Source organism: Somniosus microcephalus, chromosome 20 (assembly GCF_052327205.1).
Source record: "Somniosus microcephalus isolate GS21.2 chromosome 20, FLI_Smic_1.0, whole genome shotgun sequence".
NCBI lineage: Eukaryota > Metazoa > Chordata > Chondrichthyes > Squaliformes > Somniosidae > Somniosus > Somniosus microcephalus.
Window position 1 is genome coordinate 72,128,673 of NC_141006.1, and position 12,816 is coordinate 72,141,488.

The following is a 12,816-nucleotide window of genomic DNA, read 5'->3' on the forward strand; positions in this document are numbered from 1 at the left end:
CCCCCGACCCCCGCAGACCCAGTACTCGCCTCGCTGAGCTGGCATGTTTTGGAGCCTTTGGGAAGCCCGCACTTGTGAGGGCAAAAAGGGGATAATCCTATTTTTTGCCTGTTAACAGGCAGTTAATAGGCTTTAATCCTTTCCCGCCTCCAAGGAGACGGGACCCGGCGCGGGACGGCTATCCGCCTCCTGGGAAGATGGCATGGAGGCGGGTTCGGCACCCGCCCCCAAATTCTGCCATTTTCCCAGCAGTCCCGCCTCCCCAGGGCTAGCAAAATCACCCCGAGTGTCAGCTTGCTCAATGGTAGCATTTTTGCCATTTTTTATTCGCTCCTTGGATGTGGGCGTCGCTGGCAAGGTCAGCATTTATTGCCCACCCCATGAGTCAGAGAGTCATGGGTTCAGGCCTTACTGTGGACCAATGTTCCCTCTTATTTTCAGGGGGTGTGTGGTGGAGGGGGGGTGCGCAGTCCCTTTAAGTGGCCATGCGGCCCATTCAAATCTTTGCGCATGCGCAGTTTCTCCCGTCGAAAAGCCGGTGAGCAGCCTGCGCGGGACCTCCAGACCACTGCGCTGCCGTCGGGCTGCACAGCTTGGCGGGAATGTTGCTGTGGACGTGAGCTGACACGTCAGTGGAGCACTGGGCGAATGCTGTATTACTGGAAGTGCCGCTTTTCAAATGAGTTGTGAAATCGAAGCTCCATCTTCCTGCTGAGGTGGTCTTTAAAAGATCCCCCGGCACTATTTGAAGAAGAGCACAAGAGTTCCCCTGGCCCAGGTTCCTCCCATAGCTGCCACTACCAGAAACAAATGATCTGGTCAGTCATTCATTTATTGTTAGTGAGACTTTGTTGTGTGCAACACGACGTCTGCATAATGATCGTGACTGCACTTCAAAAGTAACCCATTGGTTGTAAAATGCTGTAAGATGTCATAAGAAGCTATATCAATGCAAGTTCTTTCTTTAACCCCGTGTTGTGTTCGATCGTTGTTGGAGTAGATGCAATAAATTGCTGCTCAGGAGAGAAGCAGATATTTCTTCTTAAGAGCTGAGGTCCAAGATATAATCAATAGGATCCTATAGGATCGATGATCAGCCATGATCTTATTGAATGGCGGAGCAGGCTCGAGGGGCCGTATGGACTACTCCTGCTCCTATTTCTTATGTTCTTATGTTCTAATACAGGAAACTCTCGTTTAAACGGCACCTAAATATCCGGAATTCTTTATTAACTGGCAAAATTCATACTCCGAAAACAACACCTCAATAACCGGAAATGTTGCCGAGTCCGAGTCTCCCGCGGTGGTCAAGTTAGTCAGTGGGGGTAGTTCTCCAAACTGCCACTACTCGGCTTCTTAAATCGGAAGTCCGAACACCTCAATAACAGGAGCCTGACTCTTTTTTTGTTAAAAATACAGTAGCCTCGGTAGATAACCCTCTCCGTCATCCGCAATTTTTAATCAACCGGCAACACGCCAGTCCTGTTGGTGCCAGATACCAAAGAGTTTCCTGTACTAATGCTTGCGTATATGGAGTGCCTTTCATGTTTTAAGCATGATAAAGGATGTTTACACAATGGATTATTGTTTAATGTGCAGTGATTGGTTTTATCCATTTTGAAAGTTACTTTAGAATGAGAAATGCAATCAAAGCAGGAAGGATCATCAGTATCTAGAATACCAACAGTGTGAAAAGTTCCACAGTTCAATTTGTTTTCCTGTTGGAACTTCCAACACCAGATGTTTTGATTACAGTAGCAGGATAATTAAAATCCAAGAAGGAGCTAAGCGAAGATCCAAGAGAAAGAAAGTAACTGGATCTACTGCACTTGGCCCACCACCACCACCACCATGGCTTTCCCAGACGCCATGGTCAACTTTACCTCATGTTCTGAGTGAAAGTGCTTCTTCTAAACTCATGCTCCTCGTTATCATTCCCATAGTCCCGCCCAAACCTCTCCTTGTAATCCTGGAACAAACGGTGAGCCCTGTCTTCCTTATCCGTGGTAACTAAATCCTGAATGGGATTGGCCAAAATTCCGTGTTCTACTTCAGGACCAGGGAAACCTTCACAAGACAAACCTGTAATAAACAGATAGGTAGATAAATAAACACCAACACAGGTTTCTATCATTAGAATGAGCATGGCAAATGCCACAATAGAAAGTCACAGATATAGCTCTGTAAATTAAAATTTTATGACTGTCGTCTCTTTGTTTGCTCTCTGATGATAAGGTAATCAATTTGACAGCTTAGTATTTTACCATGTTCAGATTCATTGTGACATATAAATACCCAGCAACATTTCCAATAAAAAACCCAACAGAAATTCCATCTGTACCCAACTAAAGTCCACATCTCCCCAGTTCTAGCCTTCTATTCTCATTTACATAGCTACTGAAGTTGTAGAAATATTCAAGTCCCTAGATTGGTTCTTAATGTCTTGCACACCTCTACATGCACATATTAAAAATCTGTGTCCCAGCTTTAATTTCTGATAATTGATGCTGATTTGAACCACAATTTTTACTTCAAATCAGGTTCCTTTTCTCTTCCCAAAACTATATTGTTTTGTGAACTAGTGTATAACCACCATTACAAAGGGTCATTCCAACAGTAACTCTCTCAAAAGCCGCATAATCACTGATTTTTGAAATAGTTCATGAGTTCTGATACAAGAGGGCTAACCTAGAGTTACTGATCTCTCCCATTTGGGCAGGGTGAACTACCAACTTCAGCCAGCAATAAAAGCAGCCAGAGCAGGTCACCTTTCAATTCCTACCGATCAAAAAAGGCTGTTGAGATAATCAGTAGAGACCGACTTAAATGGAAGGTTGTAAAGCAACGCTCTGTATAGTTTGAATATTCATGCAGAGAGCTCAACCTTTCCCCAAATTCCGAGTAATGCAACCAGGAAGTGTAATTATCGGCCCCAATCACATGCATCAGTGACAGCATTACTTGGCACCCGAGTTGTATCTCAGCCAGAAGTGTTTGGTTCTCACGCCAGGGGTGCGGTCTTGCCAGCCCTGGGGAGGCGGGTATGGAAGCAGGACTGCCGGGAAAATGGCAGAGTTTGGAGGCGGGTGCCCAACCCACCGCCGTGCCATCTTCCCAGGAGGCAGGTAGCCGACCCGCACCGTGTCCCGTCTCCTTGGAGGCGGGAAGGGAATTACAGCCACTTATCTCCCTATTAACAGGTAGTTAACAGGCAGATAAGAGGATTATCCCCAGTTTACCCACACAAGTGTGGGCTTCCCGAAGGCTCTTAACCCTGCCAGAGTCACCGAGGCGAGTAGTGGGTCTGCGGGGGTCGGAGGGGTGCAAAAGTGCGCTGTGGAGGTGAGCGATGGGTGCAAGTGTGGAGAGGTGAGTATGTGAGGTAAGTGGAAAGTGTTAGTAAAAGTGTACTTACCTTTGTTTCTTCCTGCAGGCTTCAGTCGGTGGGTATGCGGAGAGTCTCGCATCTCCGCGGCAGAGATGACAGATGGCCGTTGCATTCTCCAATGCAACAACCATCTAATTTCTGCAAAAGAAAGAGGTTTGATGAGGTCTTGAATTCAAGAACTCATCAAACTACAGAGAATGTCAGTGTTTGACAGCTTCACAGAGCTATCAAATGATGACAATTCATCTGTCACAAACTTTTAACAGATGAAACGTCATAGGCTGACGTTCTCTGTAACCGGCTTTCCCTTAATTGGCCTGCTAAACCCGCTGGGCGGGCTAAACAAGGTCAATCAAGGGAAAATAGCGTGGGTTGGCCGAAAGTTGTTGGAGGCGGGACTGAAACCCGACAAGTGGGAGCCCCGCCTCCAAAAGCTCCCCATTGAGAAAATCCAGCGCCCCGAGTGTCCAAAAAGGGGAAACTGTCCTGTCAAAACCAACATCTCTTGTCTTCGTGATCACCTGTAATAGTCTGTCAAAAGCTTTACCTTCGGGAATTTTGTAGATATTTGGGTCCACATCATGTTGCACAGTTGCATAATCTACTTCATACTTGTCATAATGTGAACCAAGCAATGTGTTGTATCCCTTCATTTCATAATGGACAGGAATGGGACCATTTGTAGAATTAGCGATCCAAATGGTGTAGGTGTTTTTCTTTTTACCCTCATATGTAATATTTTGCCATACAGTGCAGTGATGCTCGTTATAGTCCTCTTCCTTTATGAACTAAAAAAAAGAATTGACGTTGAAATAGATTATCAGACCAGAAATGCTGATCATGTCAAAGCAGGATAATAAAAGTTAACTTCACTTATTATTTTAGCATTTAGTTTGGAGCCTGAATCATCGGCAGGCCCTTGTTCAATGCTATCGCTTATTTGAGATTTTGCACAGGAGTCTAAAGACTGGCTGCCCACACGGAAGAAAATAGCATTTACTGCTGAGCTGGTTGGCTCTGATTCTTGGCCAATCGGAGACAATTGTTTCACCTGCACTTGTTTCAGCTGTGCTAAAACTAATCCGTCTGCACCAGCACCAGCAGTGTTAAGCATGCAGCATATTTAAAATGCCAGTGAGCGGAGGTGGTTACTGTACCAGCTGGTAACTTCCTCCGGAGAACTGGGGACTCAGGTGGCGGCGCGGAGCTTTTAGCCTCAGGGGGCACACTGTAGACCTTTGACTATAGTCATTTGTTATTAGCGGCCCCTTAACCACAGATCATTTGCAGCTATAGAAGTTAAACGATTTTTCCGCTCATGCTAAACTTCATGGCCCCGATTTTGCGGTCAGCGGCGAAGTGACGGCGCTTGCCACTGACCTCGAAGAAAGCCGCCCACAAAGATCTCGCAACCTCCACGGCATCAATTTCAGCTCTCCCGACCTTTGTTTGAATCTGCCGCCAAATCAAGCGGATCGCCAGCGTCCAGCAACAGTGATGTCATCAAGCTGGCTAAGCAGCCAATCACGTTGAAGAATTCTCACAGACACCAAACCAGGAAGTGAAATGCACTGATTCTAATTTGTTTTTTATTCATTTTACAGAGAGGGAAATAAAGATTGGGATGCACTCAAGGGATTAAGGTAGAAGCTGAAATATCATAAACAAATGTTAAAACTTTTTTTTAAACCCTTGTAATTCTTAATCCTATTAATGGAAAAATTTGACATTCCACAAATGTACAATTAGTTTTTCAGGGCCAGAACGGTTGTTCAGCAGTCAATACACCATTAAAAACCCAGTTACACCTCTTTCAACAAGGCTTAACTATTTCAGGGAGGTTTAACAGTGATATTGCAGTGCAAGATTGGAATGTATGCAAGATAGTTTTCTAGATCAGTATGTTGAGGAACCAACTAGGGAACAGGCTATTTTAGATCTTGTATTGTGCAACGAGAAAGGGTTAATTAATAACCTTGTAGTAAAGGGGCCTTTAGGGAAGAGTGACCATAACATGATAGAATTTTACATTGAGTTTGAAAGTGATTTAGTTAAATCCAAAACTAGAGAATTAAATCTAAACAAAGCAAACTATGTAGGTATGAGGGGCGAGTTGGCTAAGGTAGATTGGGAAACTACATTAAAAGGTATGATGGTAGAGAAACAATGGCTAGTATTTAAAGAATTAATACATAATTTACAATAAATATACATTCCTTTAAGGCACAAAAACCCCACAGGAAAAGCGGTCCAACTGTGACTAACAAGAGAAGTTAAAGATAGTATTAGATCAAAGGAAGAGGCATAGGGGGAAAAATTTGGTATCGCCTATTTTGGGGCACTAATATCGGCTGGGCACAAAGTTTAGCGCCCGGCGCTAATTATCGCTTCCGCCTGCAAAATTCGCCTCTATCGCCCCTGGAGGTTATTTAACACTAAATCAGGCGCTACACACCTCTCTTAAGGCGCTATCGTCAGGGAGCGAGGCGCTACCTCAGAACGCTACCAAAGCTCAGGCGATGTCCGTTACCATGAAAGCCAGACAGACTGGCGCCATCCAGTTCTTAAAGGGGAGGGGCCATCTTGCTGGCCAGCCACACCCTGCTCATTGCAGCCTTGAATCTTGGCCTGGAGAGACCGCTGAAGCAATTGTGTTGGAAGCACTAATGGATAGGCCCAGGGAAAGAGCTCGGCGCTTAGGAACCTCAAAAGTGGTGCTGAGGGCCAAAACTCCTTAGGATAGCGTTAAAACCAAAAATGTTGCCGACAAGAAAAGGCAGAAAGTGCCCGCCTTTAAATAGCGCTCCCCCAGCCCCTTCCCAACTTAAAAACGTTCCCCTCTACCTGTCGTTCCTAGCAGCAGGCGCTAAGGCAGGGGGCGCCACTCAATATGCGGTCCTGGGCGCTACCGGGGCGTTGCATGCTCGACTGACGTGTTTGATGAATCTGTTAGAGTTTTTTGAGGTTGTAACTCACAGAATAGATAAGGGGGAACCAGTGGATGTGGTGTATTTGGATTTTCAGAAGGCATTCGATAAGGTGCCACACAAGAGGTTATTAAACAAAATTAAAGCACATGGGATACCAGCATGGATTGAGGATTGGTTAACGGACAGAAAACAGAGAGTGGGAATAAACGGGTCATTTTCGGGTTGGCAGGCTGTAACTAGTGGGGTACCGCAAGGATCAGTGCTTGGGCCTCAGCTATTCACAATCTACATCAATGATTTGGATGAGGGGACCAAATGTAATATATCCAAGTTTGCTGATGATACAAAGCTGGGTGGGAATTTAAGTTGTGAGGAGGCTGCAAAGAGGCTTCAAGAGGATATAGACAGGCTAAGTGAGTGGGCAAGAACATGGCAAATGGAATATAATGTGGAGAAATGTGAAGTTATCCACTTTTGGTAAGAAAAATAGAAAAGCAGAGTATTTTTTAAATGAGGGATTGAGAAATGTTGGTGTTCAGAGGAACCTGGGTGTCCTTGTACACGAATCACTGGAAATTAACATTCAGGTACAGCAAGCAATTGGGAAAGCAAATGGTATGTTGGCCTTTATTACAGGAGGATTTAAGTATAAGAGTAAAGATGTCTTACTGGAATTATATAGGGCCCTGGTGAGACCACACCTGGAGTATTGTGTACAGTTTTGATCTCCTTACCTAAGGAAGGATATACTTGCCATAGAGGGAGTGCAACGAAGGTTGGGGGGATGGGGGGATTGTCCTATGAGGACAGATTGAGTAGACTAGGCCTATATTCTCTAGAGTTTAGAAGAATGAGAGGTGATCTCATTGAAACATATAAAATTCTTACAGGGTTTGACAGGGTAGATGCAGGGAGGATGTTTCCCCTGGCTGGGGAGTCTGGAACCAGGGGTCACAGTCACAGAATAAGGGGTCGGCCATTTAGGACTGAGATGAGGAGAAATTTCTTCACTCAGAGGGTGGTGAATCTTTGGAATTCTCTACCCCAGAGGGCTGTGGAGGCTCAGTCGTTGAGTATATTCAAGCCAGAGATCAATAGATTTTTGGATATTAAGGGAATCAAGGGATATGGGGATAGTGCAGGAAAGTGGAGATGAGGTAGAAGGTCAGCCATGATCTTATTGAATGGTGGAACAGGCTCGAAGGGCCGAATGGCCGACTCCTGCTCCTATCTCTTATGTTCTTATGTAGTAGGGGAAGTTTTCATCCTTATATGTGATTTCAAGTGATTGCCAGCTCTGGGGAGTTCCACAGCACAACCTGTGGCGGAGCAGGGAATGACTGACCGCAACTTCGGGATTTCCCCGTTTATCTGTGCATGCACTAAATCCAGAAGCCGGTCAGTTTCAGATGGGTAATGACGGTGAACGCTGACAAGTTTGCCGTCATTACCCACCGCAATATCTGGGCCCATGTGTCGCCGCCAGTGCACGCCGATTGCCGGTAGCACAGGTGAAACGACTAAGGTACGGCACCATTGAGACTCTCAAGTGGGTGAGTTCGCTTCTGATGTGTTACTCAACTAACGTGCAAAACAGAGCATGTTGATCAATTGAGACACGGAGTTTCCATGCGTGTGTGTCCTTACAATTTATTTCAAGATATTTGACGAGACAAGAGATTTGAGAAGAAACCGAATGTAAAGAAAGCCTCATTACATATAAGAGGCTCTTCAGCGCTCCCTGATCAGTGTTCTCCTCATTCCAGTGGAGCCTCAAAAATTCAACTGATACAACAGATAGTCTACATTTAATACAGGAGCTAATCCATACTGCTGGGACAAGATACAAACCATGCTCTGAATCTGACTCATACTATACTTGGCAGTAGAGTATAATCAGATGCAGATGCCAGATACTAAAATAGGAAAATATTCTTTTCTCTGGCACTAACACTCTTCACCTGGGAGGAAGTGAATCATCGAATCATAGAATAGGACAGCACAGAAGGAGGCCATTCGGCCCATTGAGTCTGCGCCGGCTCTTTCGAAGAGCAATCCAGTTAGTCCCACTCCCCTGCTCTTTCCCCATATCCCTGCAATTTTTTCTCCTTCAAGTATTTATCCAATTCCCTTTAGAAGGCGACTGCTGAATCTGTATCCACCGCCCTATCAGGCAGCGCGTTCCAAATTCTAACCACTCGTTGCGTAAAAGAGATTTTCCTCCTGTCGCCTCTGGTTCTTTTGCCAGAGAAATATATATTCATAAAAGTTGGAACCATGAATGATGCACTAATCTGTTACCTGCGATCTCTGATGAACAAAAGGTTTGTATCTAATAAATAAAAACCAAAAGGTCAAACACTTGAAGCGGGATTGGAAAATGTACTAGAATTACCAAGAAATAGTGAAGGGCATAAAGAGAAGCTTTCAAGTAAAGGTTACATTATATATTCAAGAAATTGAATCCCTATGATACGGTATAAAGATAAATAAACAGAACTTAAAGCACATGGTAGTCCAAAGTGCGCACACACACAATGCTGAATGCAAATCTGCTCCAACAGGAGCCACATTATACACTGTGAAAAGTAACATCACACCACAAAAATGAAGAGCAGCGTCAATGCAGACTGTTAAAACAAGCAGGCAAATGAAAAGAAATAACAATGGTATTTAAATTCTGTTTTTAGTGTTACAAAGGAAACATTCAAACTGGTAACATTTCAAATGTGCTAACCAGAAGATCTGTACCACTTCCTGCAGAGAGTTGATGTCGATGCAGTTTATGTAGATAATAACCTCGCTGTTATTTTTGGCCCACACTTAGGAACAGGAGTCGGCCATCCAGCATCCATAGCCTTTTGGGGGGAGAGAGTTCCAGATTCCCACTACCCTTTATGTGAAAAGTGCTTCCTGATTTCACTCCTGAACGGCCTGGCTCCAATTTTAAGGTTGTGCCCCCTTGTTCTGGATTCCGCCGCCGCCGCCGCCCCCCCCCCCCCCCACCCACCAGAGGAAATAGTTTCTCTGTATCTACTGTGTCAGCTGTGGCTCAGTGGGTAGCACACTCGTCTTTGTGGGTTCAAGTCCCACTCCAGGGACTCGAACACATAAAGCTAGGCTGACACTCCCAGTGCAGTGCTGAGGGAGTGCTGCATTGTCAGAGGTGCCGTCTCTCAGATGAGACATTAAAACCAAAGCCCCGTCTGCTCTCTCAGGTGGACGTAAAAGTTCCCATGGCACTATTTCGAAGAAGAGCAGGGGAGTTATCCCCGGTGTCCTGGGCCAATATTTATCCCTCAACCAACATCAATAAAACAGATTATCTGGTGGGGGAGGGTTTAAACTAAAATGGCAGGGGGTTGGGAACCTGAGCAGGGAGACAAAGGAAAGGGAAACAAGGATAGAAGCAAAAGACAGGAAGGAGAATAACAAAGGTGGCAATCGGAGAAATCAAGGGTTTAAAACAAACATGGCCACAGTAAATAATAATTCTAAAAGGTCTAAGAGTATTAAAAAAACAAGCCTGAAGGCTTTGTGTCTTAATGCAAGGAGCATTCTTAATAAGGTGGATGAATTAGCAGCGCAAATAGAGGTAAATGAATATGATATGATTGGAATTACGGAAACATGGCTCCAGGGGGACCAAGGCTGGGAACTCAACATCCAGGGGTATTCAATATTCAGGAAAGATAGGCAAAAAGGAAAAGGAGGTGGGGTAGCATTGCTGGTTAAAGAGGGGATTAACACAATTGTAAGGAAAGATATTAGCTCTGATGATGTGGAATCTGTATGGGTAGAACTGAGAAATACCAAAGGGTAGAAAACATTAGTGGGAGTGGTATATAGACCTCCAAACAGTAATGCAGAGGTTGGGGATGGCATTAAAAGGGAAATTAGAGAAGCGTGCAATAAGGGCACAGCAGTCATCATGGGTGACTTTAATCTACATATAGATTGGGCTAACCAAATTAGTAACAATACTGTGGAGGAGGAATTCCTGGAGTGTATATGGGATGGTTTCCTGGACCAATATGTCGAGGAACCAACTAGGGATCAGGCCATCTTAGACTGGGTATTATGCTATGAGAAAGGATTAATTAGCAATCTTGTTGTGCAAGGCCCCTTGGGTCAGAGCGATCATAATATGATCGAATTCTTCATTAAGATGGAGAGGGAAGTAGTTGACTCAGAGACTAAGGTCCTGAATTTAAATAAAGGGAACTATGATGGTATGAGACGCGAGTTGGGTAGGATTGATTGGGTAATGTCACTCAAAGGGTTGACGGTGGATAGGCAATGGCAAACATTCAAAGATCACATGGATGAACTACAGAATTTGTTTATCCCAGTTTGGCATAAAAATAAATCAAAAAAGGTGACTCAACCGTGGCTAACAAGGGAAATTAGGGCTAACATAAGATCCAAAGAGAGGGCATATAAATTGGCCAAAAAAGCAGCAAACCTGAGGATTGGGAGCAGTTTAGGATCCAGCAAAGGAGGACAAAGGGATTAATTAAGAGGGGGGGAAAAGATTATGAAAGTAAGCTTTCAGGGAACATAAAAACTGACTGTAAAAGCTTTTATAGATATGTGAAGAGAAAAAGATTGGTGAAGTCAAGCGTAGGTCCCTTGCAGTCAGAATCAGGGGAATTTATAATGGGGAACAAAGAAATGGCAGACCAATTAAATACATATTTTGGTTCTGTCTTCACAAAGGAGGACACAAATAACCTCCCAGAGATGTCGGGGAATATAGGGACTAATGAGGGGGAGGAACTGAAAGAAATCAGTATTTGTAGGGAAATGGTGTTGGGGAAGTTGACAGGATTGAGGGCCGATACATCCCCAGGGCCTGATAATCTACATCCTAGGGTACTTAAGGAAGTGGCCCTGGAGATAGTAGATGCATTGCTGGTCATCTTCCAGAACTCGATAGACTCTGGAACAGTACCCATGGATTGGAGGGTAGCTAATATTACCCCACTATTCAAAAAAGGTGGTAGAGAGAAAACGGGGAATTATAGACCGGTAAGCCTGACATCGGTAGTGGGGAAAATGCTAGAGTCCATTATAAAAGATGTAATAGCAGAGCACTTGGAAAGCAGTGACAGGATCGGACAAAGTCAACATGGATTTACAAAAGGTAAATCATGCTTGACTAATCTACTGGAATTTTTTGAGGATGTAACTGGTAAAATAGATAAGGGAGAACCAGTGGATGTGGTGTATTTGGAATTTCAGAAGGCTTTTGATAAGGTCCTGCATAAGAGATTAGCTTGTAAAATTAAGGCACATGGGATTGGGGGCAAGGTATTGACTTGGATAGAGAACTGGTTGGCAGATAGAAAGCAAAGAGTTGAAATAAACGGGTCGTTTTCCGAGTGGCAGGCAGTGACTAGTGGGGTACCGCAAGGATCGGTCCTAGGACCCCAGCTGTTCACAATCTATATTAATGATCTGGATGAGGGAATTGGATGTAGTATCTCCAAATTTGCAGACGACACAAAGCTGGGTGGGAGGGTATGCTGTGAGGAGGATGTTGTGAAACTCCAGTATGATGTGGACAGGTTGGGTGATTGGGCAGAAACATGGCAAATGCACTATAATGTGGATAAATGTGAGGTTATCCACTTTGGTGGCAAAAACAGGAAGGCAGATTATTATTTGAATGGCAATAGATTGGGAGAAGGGGAAGTGCAAAGAGACCTGGGTGTTCTTGTGCACCAGTCGCTGAAGGTAAGCATGCAGGTACAGCAGGCGGTTAAGAAGGCAAATGGTATGTTGGCCTTCGTAGCAAGAGGATTCGAGTACAGGAACAAGGATGTCTTACTGCAGTTGTACAGGGCCTTGGTGAGACCGCACCTTGAGTATTGTGTGCAGTTTTGGTCACCTTATCTGAGGAAGGACGTTCTTGCCATGGAAGGAGTGCAGTGAAGATTCACCAGACTAATACTTGGGATGGCAGGAATGATGTACGAGGAGAGATTGGGTCGATTGGGCTTGTACTCACTGGAGTTTAGAAGATTGAGAGGGGATCTCATCGAAACCTATAAAATTCTGTCAGGCCTGGACAGACTAGATGCAGGAAGGATGTTCCCGATGGCCGGGGAGTCCAGAACTAGTGGTCACAGTCTAAGGATAAGGGGTAAGCCATTTAGGACTGAGATGAGAAGGAATTTCTTCACCCAGAGAGTGGTGAACCTGTGGAATTCTCTACCACAGAAGGCAGTGGAGGCCAGTTCATTAAATATATTCAAAAAGGAGTTGGATATATTTCTTAAGGCTAAAGGGATCAAGGGATATGGGGAGAAGGCAGGGACCGGGTACTGAATTTGGATGATCAGCCACGATCTCATTGAATGGCGGAGCAGGCTCGAGGGGCCGAATGGCCTACTCCTGCTCCAATCTTCTATGTTTCTATGTTATCACATTGCTGTCTGTGGGACCTTGCTGTGCGCAAATTGGCTGCTGCGTTTCCTACATTACAACAGTGAC

The 12,816-nt window shown here is 44.7% G+C and overlaps 1 protein-coding gene across 3 annotated transcripts in view; it reads right to left on the reverse strand.

The window, feature by feature from the left end:
- The window catches only part of LOC147103420 (digestive cysteine proteinase 1-like), a 47,908-nt gene that overhangs the window by 26,022 nt on the left and 9,070 nt on the right, over positions 1–12,816 (reverse strand). For all 3 annotated transcript variants that reach the window (XM_085962990.1, XM_085962989.1, XM_085962988.1), the window contains 2 exons: positions 3,936–4,176; positions 1,884–2,082 (listed from right to left, as the gene is read on the reverse strand). In XM_085962990.1, coding sequence (XP_085819116.1) covers positions 1,884–2,082; positions 3,936–4,176 — 440 coding nt within the window. The remainder of the gene's footprint in view (positions 1–1,883; positions 2,083–3,935; positions 4,177–12,816) is intronic.